The 12,519-nt window shown below is 39.2% G+C and overlaps 1 protein-coding gene across 6 annotated transcripts in view; it reads right to left on the reverse strand.

Moving 5' to 3' along the window:
- The window catches only part of LOC117962331 (pleckstrin homology domain-containing family G member 3-like), a 99,418-nt gene that overhangs the window by 35,267 nt on the left and 51,632 nt on the right, over window positions 1-12,519 (reverse strand). For all 6 annotated transcript variants that reach the window (XM_058987448.1, XM_058987449.1, XM_058987450.1 and 3 more), the window contains one exon: window positions 3,139-3,656. In XM_058987448.1, coding sequence (XP_058843431.1) covers window positions 3,139-3,656 — 518 coding nt within the window. The remainder of the gene's footprint in view (window positions 1-3,138; window positions 3,657-12,519) is intronic.

Raw genomic sequence — 12,519 nt, forward strand, 5'->3', positions numbered from 1 at the left:
GAGATTGAAACTTTCAGAAACGCAATCTTTCTTTTTATATTGGAACAAATATAAAAGCACCTAATGTTCAGCTGGCTGGTTCGGAAATTGACTTTAGGGTCTGAATACACATTCAGCATTGTGTCTCTTAACCAGGGATAACCAATTTGATTAAATTCCCTATTGATAATTAAATCCTGCAGTTATCCCAGTTTGCGCTTAAGAGAGAACACTGCTAACAGATGTCTAAATATTTAGTTTGTTATAAATATCACACTGTTGTTTGGAGAAACACTTCGAAAGGAACTGGAATTTATAATTTGTAGAGATGTAATTATTGTGATTGTTTAACTGCTTTTATTTGAAGCCAATTTCATTGACGAACAGTGACTTCAATTTAAGTAAATTTGCTGCCACGTGAGAAGCTTGTTTACACACACACACACACACACACACACACACACACACACACACACACACACACACACACACACACACACACACATATACATATATATATATATATATATATATATATATATAGATATTTACATTAGTAAGCACGTGACCTGAGTGGGTTAAAGCTGAAAACAAGCAGACCAGGGTATGTGGTCACTGATTTATGGAGCCACAGCACAGTAAACCAGAGGGTTTTAACAAGCACAAACTGGTAAAGCCTAGGAAAGTCACACCTGGTGGGTTTTGAAACTCAACCAGCCAGCCACATTTTGAAGCTACTAGTCAGAGCCTTGTCATACTTGGCAAATGCAAGAATCAAATCAGGGAGTGTTGTTCAAGCTTGGAGATTCTTGCCAGGATGATGTATAGTATAATGCAACTTAGCCACACAGTACGGCTTCAGTAAAGAGTAAAGGTAACAAAAGATGCCAAGTTCTTCGCTCAGAGGAAATTCTTTTCAACACCACCATCCACCCATGACAATGGAAAACTAATTCATTTTTGTCTGCTGTAAAATGCCACACTTATCTAATCCACTAAATACCAATGAAGGCTTGATGGTACTGTCTACTCAAGGAGTTGAACCCAGGTCTCCGGAGGTGCAAGACATGAAAGGATAGTGAATTACCCTGCTCCACCACAAAACCTTTAAATATGCAAGCTTTTAACCAGTTAAAACTCCCTCTCCTTTGCAATGGACAGTCCCATAAGCCCATACTGTAAGGGGGTACGACTATACAACACAATGGACAGTAAGCCTTATCGGAATGATAGTATTTTTGAAATACAATACTTAAATACAACAGACAGTATATCCTTTGTTTAAAATGGTTCAGATGAAGAGGCCCTTTTAATCCAGCGTTTGGAAGCTTCCCTCCAATGACATAAGCGTGCCATTTCCATGTGTACATGTGTTTCGCAAACAGACACAGAATAGATGTTCTAATCTTCCTTAAGCAGAGTTCATCTCCCTGCTAAATGGATTATTCTCTCTCTCTCTCTCTCTCTCTCTCTCTCTCTCTCTCTCTCTCTCTCTCTCTCTCTCTCTCTCTCTCTCTCCTCTCTCTCCTCTCTCTCTCTCTCTCTCTCTCTCTCTCTCTCTCTCTCTCTCTCTCTCTCTCTCTCTCTCTCTCTCTCTCTCCTCTCATTAGGTAAGTTGAAGTCTGTGTACTCTCCCCTCTGGGCAGCAGCATCTTAGGAAGCAGAGCTTTGGGATTGTCAACAGCACCTCAGCACATGAAGCGAGTCAAGTGCAGCTCCCGGTGAAATGCTGGTTAACACACACTTTGCAGCTCAAATGAACTGAAGAAAGAATAATAAAACAAAAGCGAAAACAAGAGAAAAACTAAAAATAAATACAAGTTTATTATTTTTGTCCACTGTATTCATATGTGTATTATTCTCTCTTCTCTCTCGTTCTCTCTCTCCTGTTTATTTCAGCCTGCATGTTCACTGCAAGCGAGTTTTGTAATGGCATGGAATATCGCTTGTGCCAAACATTATTCAGATTAATTATTAACATTATTAAAATTGGAGTGGGCACTAGACGAGATAATGCATGCTTAAATGTTGTACTGCAGGTCTAAAATTAATATTATATTTACGTATGTCATGAACAGGTACTAGAATCCCTTTCAAAATACAGTGCATGTGTCATCCACAGAGCTCTCAAAAGTATTTAATAAACATGGAGCAGTCATGAAAACTGAGAATTCAGATCTCCATTGTTTTAAAAAAGGCAATTCAGGCAGTGACGCAAAAAGTCTAATACCTGATTGGATGAAACGCTTTCCACTTGATAGACGTGTTTCAAAAGGAACCTTGTGTCTCTACTGTTAAAAGTACTGAATTACATATTAAATGTCATTTTTCTGTAGATTAAGAATCCCAAGTTCTTAAAAGTCGCTGTTAAAGGAGTGCTGGTTAGGAGTGTGCTTGCAGTGTAGGACACAATCAAGGACACAGTCTTTTGGCTCTATTTGTTTTTGTTTTTTTATGTATATATTCAGGATATGAAAATATTTTGAATACAATGCTATAGATTCTCTTCTGCAACCCGGTACCTTACCTGAAGGTCACATGACTGAACTGCAGCTAGTTCCAGGATTCATTTTGTACCACGAATCAGCAACTTTTACTCCAATTCAGAGCGTGCAGCTACTTCAAAAAGAAGTACAAAATACAAGAAAAGAACCGAGAGAAGAAGGGCAGTGATAACATTGCTACTGGCAATAAGTGTGAAGAAAATGGATTTTAAAATCTTGGTCAGCTGTTCTTTACTAATTAAAAACACACACCAGCTCTTTCATTTCACATTTTCATGTAGGAACGTTTCAAACACCATGGAGTTTGTGGAGGAAATTAAAAGCTAACTAAGAAAGCCAGAGGCATCCTGTTTGTATAACCACAACATGTGTGCTCCCAAAGCAGAGCACTGCACAGTGCATGCAGAATGGCCGCTGTCACACTGATGTCTGATTGAAACAGTATGGAAAATGCATGAAATAAACCAACATTGCTAAGCTCCTGAGTGTTGGGCTCGCTATGATAATCCATTGGATAATGTCTGTGGGAATTGTTGGTCTATGAAGTCTGTACAGTCTTGAAAGTCACTAGTTTCTTCATTGGTAGTAAAACATATTTGGGGAGCAACTGTACTTGTGGGATGGAACAGAGCAAAACGGATTATAAACCCCTCACCTCCACAATGCTGCGCAGGTCTCGCACATACATGCGCTCTGTCTCAATGATCTCCATGACGACACGGTCCACGTAGCTGAGTTTGGGATTGGGGGCCATGGCTTTGGCGGCGAAGGGCGAGAGCGGGGGCTGTCGTGAGCCATCCATGCTGGCCCTGTTCGCTGTGTTGTTGTTGTTGTTGCGTGAGCGGCTCGCTCGAAGGCTGACCTCCACCTTGTCCGACACCTCGGTACCCATGTCTGCTGCTGAGGGCCTCAGTTCCAAGTCAATGTCTGTCTCGTCTCGCTGCTGGGGTTCTGACTGGCAGGTAGTCGCGGTGGTAGCGGTCAAGGCGGCCGTGCTGCCGTACAGGCTCTGCCCGTCCCGAGAGGACCCTGAGGAGAGAGTGGACACCACGCTCACTGGCCGGTCAGTGTCCGAGAAGTCTGCGCTGACCGAGGCTGAGCATTCCGAGACTGTGACTGTGGACATTCTCTCATTGCTGCTCACTGATGAGGAGGTGGACAACCGAGGGGATTCTGAGTGAGAAAAAAAATAATAAAAAGGAAAATGTTAATGAATACTGCACATCAAAGTACTGGCAGCTTATAATGTACAGGTTTATTATAAAAGGCCTTAAATCCACCCCGCACTACTGGTGTAATCGATTTAAATCCAGGAGCTCATCAGCTACTGGTCCCTGGAGGACAAAGGCCTAAGGAAACTAACAGGTGCCTAGCCAGTAGGAAGGCGCTATAGCGCAGTGAGGGGACTCAGTCCCTCAAGCAGCACCAGATCTAATGCAACACTCCCTCTGTACTCCCCAGCAAAGAACAGTAACTTCACAGATCAAGGACACAAGCCAGCACTCCCCTGACTGTACACACTGCACACCACACGGTCGTGCCTTTACAAGACAAGCCTCTAAGGAACCACCTGCAATAACACACTGCGTAAGCTACTGTACTCTCTCTTGCATCTGTGTGAATGCAGTGCATTCTCCTCCAAAGTAATAGAAAGTAAGTTTAAAAAAGTGACTTAAGTGTTACTAAAATTGTGATTATTTTAGCAGCAAGAATCGGAAACAGGAAGTTAAAAAACAATTTGCAAAACATGAATTAATATGGATCGATGGATGCACGCCATTTTTGCCTACTGTTTTCCTCTGATTTCCAAATTGTGGATGCCTGTTCTTTGCAGCTGCTCTTTTGAATAGATGTACATGGCTTTCAGCTGGTAAATCAACAAACCACTCCCATAAACACATTAGCAGAGGTGAAAGCTGATCCGGTTCAGGTCTGACTCTAATGGAAACGTGAGCATTATTGAACATCAAAGGCCATATTGAACCTGACCATGTGCCAGCTGCTTTAATTGGACATAAATTAGGCATAGATTATATGGTAAAGAAGACAGAATTTTTAACAAAAGGAAGTGAACCCCAATCCTGAAGCTGTAAAATCATTATTAAATTGGATAGGTGCTAAAAAACACCATCATATTTTTTTTATGATCTCTACTGTAGATTGAGAGAAATTATTAAAAGCTATAGTACTGGTGGTATTTTATAAACTTCACACAGCATAAAATAGGAATGTAAAACAGGGCTAACCTACATGAAGTATCCCAGGTAAGAAACATTTAGTTAAAATAAAAACTATAAAACAAATCCACCTCCAACAACAAGAGACCTGTGCATCTGTTTTTTCTAATGAGAGCTAAGAAAATATGCATATATTTTTAAACCCTTACTGCCCCTTTGACATTCCATATTGGAGTATGTACAACTTTAAATAAAGAACACGCCAATTGTTCTACGCAAATGAACATGAAAAAACAAAAACAAAACCACAGGGGTTGTTCCTTGTTGTCCAGAATCAATTTGCATTTTCCTTCATGACGGACAGCAGCTTTCTAAATATTCAATAGGCACGGCTATTTCTGATCCTAGCCACAAGCAAAAAGATTGGCGCACCATTAATGCGAACACACTGTTGAGTTATGCCTTTTAGGGTAAGGAGGCGTGGTAACGTGTTTACTGTTTTCTTTGTAACTAAAAAACAGTTTGGGTAGCTACACCCAGTAGACACTAATAGAGAACACAATGTCTTGTACAAAAAGACAAAACGATGACAAACTCTGCAGTGGAGAATATATTTTGTGCATCTTGCCTTTTGACCACAAATTTGTGAATACTACAAGCAGCCATGTGTTAAAGACACATTAACAGCCAGGGTCTCTGGAAGCTGTCTTAGTGAACACTAAAGGCTGAGGTGGTACTGCAAGTAAAAGAACAGTATTGACCGTTTGTTTAAATTTTTTGCAAGGGGACATCATCATTGGTCAAAACAAAATTAGATCTATTTCCCATCCAACCACAGACCAACAGTCTTTTACAGTTACCATTGCACCGATAGGTTGAGCTTTGAATCAGTTCAGTTGTCCCATCACCTGGGCTCCGACGGTGCTGATCGGTTGATCATATCAAATGAACTGGTTGATTCTGGCGCCAGACTTTAAAAGGATGTTAAGTTTGCAAATGAATGTAACAGTATGGATTTTAACACGTTTTTTGGGTCCTCTTCAAAGCCTGATCACATCTGTACATTTGTCTGCACACACTGTCTTGATTTCGCACCAAACGATTATCATATGCTCCTTGTCTCCTATAAACATGTAGGATTATATGTGGCTGTAACCTGATAAACTATTGATTTTATACAAAAATTTGTAATCTTTTAGGTACTGTGCACTACACGATTATGAGGGCCATCTGCATGTGTGTGCACTGGTTCTCGGAAAGTACAGTGCAGCCATTTTTTTTTTTTTTGCTTCAGAAGCATTCATTTAATATTTATGAGTCAGGAAGACTCCCTGCCCTATTGTATGGTGGCTGTGATTTCTCACTTGCATACCTACATTACAGTCACGGTTTCTTACATATAGAAAAGCTTCAGCGGTTCAGGTAATTGAAAGGAAATTGGGTCTTTTCATCTGCCCTGTGCTTCAGTGTGTTTTTGTGCGTGTCAGATCCAAGCAGTATACTCAGAGCTCTTGTTAGACTATCATCAAGCTTGTTTAACCATTATCAACCTCAACGCCAGTGTAGACTTGAAGGAACATTTCCTCTCCACTCTACATTCCTGTCTCTTCCATTACCCAAACACGGCATGCTTTTTCAAAACACTGACTCGCTCTCTGGTTAACTCACTCAGGAATCGAATCGCCTTTTGCATGCGTTTGTTTTATATTACTTTGACTATCTTACAAACTTGGACCTCTCGTGGTTTAAACAAATACCCAGAGACAAAACATTGCATGTAAAGCATCAAGCATCAGTTATAAAGAAACCTTTTTCTGTTCTTTTTTAATCTGTGAGGGTCCCACGATAATGTTCAGTTACTGTACACAATAAAAAATGTAAGTATGTAGTTTCCAATTACTATTGTCATTCACAACTTAGCTTTCAGAGCATTTAAACTGAGAAAGCAGACAGTTTGTTTATATTTTTCCTAAGAAAGTGTCAGCTGCACAGCACATTGCTTACTGTTGAACCATGCTTTGTCCCTATTTCAGACTGAGGCAAACAGGCTTGCAACTGCTACTACTTTCCGCATTTACATAGGCCATACCTAAGCTCTGAAATACCGCAGGAAGCAAAACAGAAATTACTGGATAACCTTTTTCCCTCATTTTACTTTAGTTATGCTGATAAAAGTACTGGAACACACATACTGTGTACAGTTGCCATTTTTAACACAGGCTTATAAGGCAAACAAGAGATGCTTATACCTAGCCTGTGACTAAAAAAATACTGTTGTGAAAAGTAAACAAAAAAGGAAGAGCAAGAAAATATACAGTAAACTAGAAATTAATTCCCATTCTTTCCTGTGAAAGCGTAATGCCTCACCTTGGCAAATCCCAGTGTGGTCTCCTTTATTAAACAGACACCGCTCCTGTGAAACTGTGGAGCAGTAATCTGAAGCCGAACCAGACAACAGATATCTCTGCAAATTTCAGCAAGGGCTCGTGAAAAGAGACACCTTTAGAGCTGTGCTTATGTTTAGTAAATATACTGTTGGCAGGAATCTGTGACAGAATCATATACGGTATTTAAAACAGAGAGACTTTCTGCCGTGTTAGTCCAAGTTATTACTGCAAGGTGAATCATTGACTAACTAGGGAATGTTTTAGAAATACTAGCTTTTCAAGAACACATCTTTAGTTCCCTTTATTATGTGAAAGAGAAGGAGTGGATTACGACTGCTTGGCTCATGGACTTCTAATTCTCTTTACAGGAATACATTTTAATGTGGAAACCCACGCTACAAGCGATGCACAACACACTGTAGTCAAGCCAAAACACAGTCTTGAAGTGGACCCCTGACAATGCTGGTGGAGTACTACAGTCCTAGAATCTCACCGTCATTGTTGTTGGAGGTTTCAGTTCTCTGTGCTGAGGGGCCAAGTCATAGCCATCCTATCCATTTGCATCTAAAACAGATCCCAGATCCTGCTTGCTTTAAGTTATAAATCACCTTTACAATCCTGTCTCCTCCACAAGCTGCAGACATGCCCCAATGTCAGGTAATTCACAAACCCCAGCTAGCAGAAATAAGCCCAGCAAGGGGCAACTTTAAGAAAAGGGTAATTTCAGAAACAGATGTGTACCATGTCTGCTTTCAACAACTACTACTATTATTATTATTATTATTATTATTATTATTATTATTATTATTATTAAATCAATTCAAAAGTCCTACAACAAAAAAGGTGTGAGGAATTTTTCCTCTCTCAATGATGCCATTCTTTCATCATTTGACTCATGCCTAAAAATACAAGCTCCGGCAGGTTTTAACTTCATATAATGCGTCAAACACAGCAGCAATTGCCAGGAAACTTAATGTCAGTTAGGTGTGAGAAATGGAAACTAAATCATGCAGAGGGATGGATTTTGCTCATATTTTTCTTTTTCTTTTTTTTTTTTAAACACATTCTTATTGCAACACAATTTGATAGCATTGTTAGCACTCTCAGCCATAGTTAAGACTGTGCTGTTATGTCACTTTATAAGGATTCGGGAGCTCAACTGGAAATAACTAATACATACAGCAGTTGTATGTTTGCAACCTTTATCATATCGAAAGGAAATGTGTTTACCCTCATGGATACTACTATATAAAAACACAAGCCACCTTCTTTCTCCATTTACTAATCTTAGCAAGTGCATAGATACTTACATCCAGCAATGACTGAAGCGGTTTTATTTAAAAAAAAAAAAAAATTAAATTTGGCAGCACTGGTTACCAAGCAACACAAAAAGTCAATATCACAATTGGCAGTTAAACAACATATCAAATATAGCAGTGTAAATAAAAGCCATTTCATTTAAGGGCAAGTGTAGTTTCAAATGCTTCATTATGTGACTTTGGCTTCCACAGTCCATTACATCCTCATACGAAGAGGCTGGATTTCTTGAACATCTTCATCATATAAAACTTCCAAAACACAAACTTTTTTTTGACCGTCTCTCTTCATAGCACCCCTTATACAAGTATTTACCAAGGTCTGCCTGTTAAATATCCTTACCGTACTTCTCTGGGCTTATCTATTCTTTACCATGCTTTCATTATGCTTTATTACACTTGGCTATGTCTTTACTATGGGAAAACCTTTTATTAGGGACACCACTGAGGCAGAGTGTTGCAGGGGGACAGGTTAACGGTTACACTCTGGTGTACCGGCTGTACAAAGATGACATGTTTCTGAGGGCACCAGTTCAGCCACTCCCAAGGAGTGCCATTCAACGTTATTTGAGTAACCATTCACCTAGTAACAATGCAGGACTTGTTGACTAACACCACATGCTTTTTTCACCTCCAGTTTTAAACACACAGAGCAGTAATGTGAATAACTGGCACTAGTTTTTCTTTTGTTAGAAAGCTACAAAGCTTTTTTCTTCCAAGTATATAAAAATAAGACTTGGGTATGTAATTACTGTAACATGCCAGCAACTAAAAGTCAAAACTAAACCCTTCCAGGAACTCAGCACATCTGAGCTAGTAAATGCATGTTATTAGACAGCAAGTAGCATACATCTTTGTATGGAGATTCTACTGTACTGGTTGATTTTGTGACACGTTAAACACATTTACAGGGGTATTTTCTGCTCCAGGTGGCACTATTTCTGTACTCTGCTTTGCTGTGGCTCTGTCTGACCTGCTTTGCTTAAACTTCACTAGCTAAACAACTACTTCCAAGTCTTTTTGATTCTCATAGTCTAAGCTTTCCACCTCTTTACGCACACAATGTATAACTAATGTAGCATGACTGCCAACTGGACAACTACTTTACATTCATAGTCACAGCTTCAGAACACTGTGGAATGCGGACTGCTCTTCAAGGAAATGGTTTTAAGTACAGTACTAAATAAACGTGCTGTAGACGTTCATCAAATTCATGACAAAAATCATCATTAAAAAGATAGTTACGCTTATTTAAGCTTGATGCCACAAAAAATGTCAGGAAATTCCTTATAAAAAAAAAAAAGACATTTAAATGAACTTCAGTGGTGCACCTTAAAGTCAGTAAATGCCATATCACCCATAACTCAGCTGCATCCAGGTTAAGATTTTAACATGGATAAGGAGATGTGATGGACAGGGTAGCATTCAATGATAAGGGGAGCAGTGAAAATGGCAGAGGTAAGAAATGTATTTTAAAACCTTAGCAACAACACCTTTAACAAGGAAAAGTTCTACTAAACAATGTTAAGGAGAGCAGTGAAAATCCAATTTCAATCCCGTTTTCACTGCTCTCCGGATCATCTGCTGTTGAACGTTGTTAATATGTTTTCTTAGGGATGGTTTTAAAAATAATGTTGCTACCTCATTAGTTTCAGTAACATTTTTTTTTCTTCTTTTAAATCTTCTTATTGACACCAGGGTCCCAGAGCAGCAACTACACTTGCAAAAATACCATGTTAGATACCAGATACCAATTTATGAAGCTAATTTAAGAGGGAGCCAAATCTATAGGTTATGCAGATAAGGGCCCCACTGCATTCTAAATCAGCTGTTTTTATGGCAGAACAGGATTTTGCATTGTAGCCAAACACAATAAATATTGATAATGGTTAAACTTTAAAAAAAATCAACAAATGCCTAAAACCCAAATGTCGTATGCAGTATTTTCATTGTGTGCACGTTACTGTAGCCTCTGCAGCTGCTGCTATAGTGCCCTTGTGAATGAGGTTTATAGCCTTTTAGATCTGCACTATCGAATACCCATATATAAAATGTGCAACCACAACCAAACGAACAAAGAGCTTACCAGAAGAAGGACGGAAAGTATGCAAATAAATAAGATATGCAAATAAAACCTAAATCATTAGCGTATTATCATGCAGACGTGAGCAGGAGTACTGTCAAGGTACGACGTACACAGCAAGTTCACGATTAAAAGGAGACACATACAATGTATCAAATGAACCTAATTTCCAATTTAAAAGTAACAGCAAAGACAGATATTCATAAAACAAGCACCAAAATCACATGACCACAATGAAGCAACCATATTAGATCAGAGGTCAAGTTTCAATGCTTCCATTAAGAAGCCTTTATCAGAAACGGTTTCAGAGAACTTAGGTGATCACGGAAGCAGCAGCTAACATTTACCAGTATCCTTAAAGGGTTTATAGCTATTGAAGTAATTCCATAAATGTGTCCTGTCATAACTCCCATTCACAACGTGTAGGTGTCACCGTTTTAAAGATGCACACTGTTAATGTACAACACACTACCAGAAAGTAAGGCATGTACACTGGGAGCTTGCTACATGCTGTAACATACCCTTCTTTTTTGCACAATAGCTACAACCACTTTACTATTAAAAGGCTCTACACAGCAACCTGCAGATATGGCTACTGACTTTTTACAATGCTGTTCTGTTGGATTTGTGGCAACCTTCTAGAGAGCAAGCCTCAAACATCTGTCATTTACAGTATAAGGGGCTTGCAACAGTTTCAAAAGGAGGCAAAGAGTTAGGATAATTACAAACCCCACGAGGTTTAACAACAAACAAAATCCAGGAGACTGCAGAAAACAGATGCCACCACTCTGCTTTCCACTGCAGTTTCTCCAGGGCCAGAGATCAATGTGCTTAACAACTAATTGGAATTTCCCAGTTATTTATAGCGAGACCTCCTCTTTTAAAGCCATTTTAGCTTACAAAAGGATTCTAGGATTTAAAATGAAAACCAGTCAAAACACACAGCTGCAGCTTCGCAGGAAAGAGCATAAGAAAGGTAATTTGCAGCTTTTCGTAAACATAGACGATAAAGATCTTTGGAGTCAATTTCTTCTCCTGTTAAATTGTTGCTAAAATGTTTCTGTGCCTGTAAAAAAAATACTTTAGTGGGCGACAGCTTTTCACTCAACACTGACCTCTGAATCATGCTGTGTTCAGTTGGGGTAGACATTTATATCTGGAAACTTGGGAGTGCATTAAGCAATTTGTTAGTTAGTGATTAAGTAGATTCTGCTTAACTTACAGTCGACCAGTGATTTATTAGTAGGGGATTACAGGGAACCATAAATACATATAATTGTTTTCCGCAGTACTGAACCCTGTGCACCTTTACTGTTCCTGTCTCATGTTTGGTTTTTCAACACAATCACGATTACTCTGATATTTATTTGTGAAATAGAGAAGTGTTGTCTGACTACGTCAGCAGTGTTAAGTTGTGTTTCATCTTCTGAAGCGAAGTTGTGCAAAATAAAACCTGAACATACATGTTTCATACCAGCCAATATCAGAAAGGCTGGGGATTACATGAGTGTGGTTACAATTATTTTCCCTTCTTACAGTTGGCCTGTACGTGTAGGGATTATTCAGAAATGCCTTAAGCCTGTACTATCCAACGGTTAGCTCTGGAGCTATATCAGGTTCCCTGAGCTCCACAATATGGTTCTTTTGATTTAGAGGGGAAGTATCCACATGCAAGGCTCTTAATGGGTTTGAAAAAACTACACAGGAAATCACTAGTCTGGGAAAAGTAGTAGTACAGTCAAAATGCAGCAAACTTCACGTGTTTAAACATTCATTGAGCACAAACATACTGAAGCTGTGTCTTAGTGCACTCAGGTTAAACCTCTCTCTCTTTTAATGTCTGTGCTACTATTCTAAATGTACTCTAAATGTATTTTCTGTTAGTGTTTTGTTTCCATTATAGATGTATACCGAAAAGACCAAAACAACCGAAAAAGGTTGAGAATCTCCCAGTGTCTTTAATACATACATACCAAGAATGAGATGCTGGCCAGCCAATAAAGAACAGCATGACCTATACAATACAGCCTGCAGTGCCTTTCTGCAGGCCTCTACCTGTTAAAACCACATTAC

This window comes from Acipenser ruthenus, chromosome 15 (genome assembly GCF_902713425.1).
Source record: "Acipenser ruthenus chromosome 15, fAciRut3.2 maternal haplotype, whole genome shotgun sequence".
Taxonomy (NCBI): Eukaryota; Metazoa; Chordata; class Actinopteri; order Acipenseriformes; family Acipenseridae; genus Acipenser; species Acipenser ruthenus.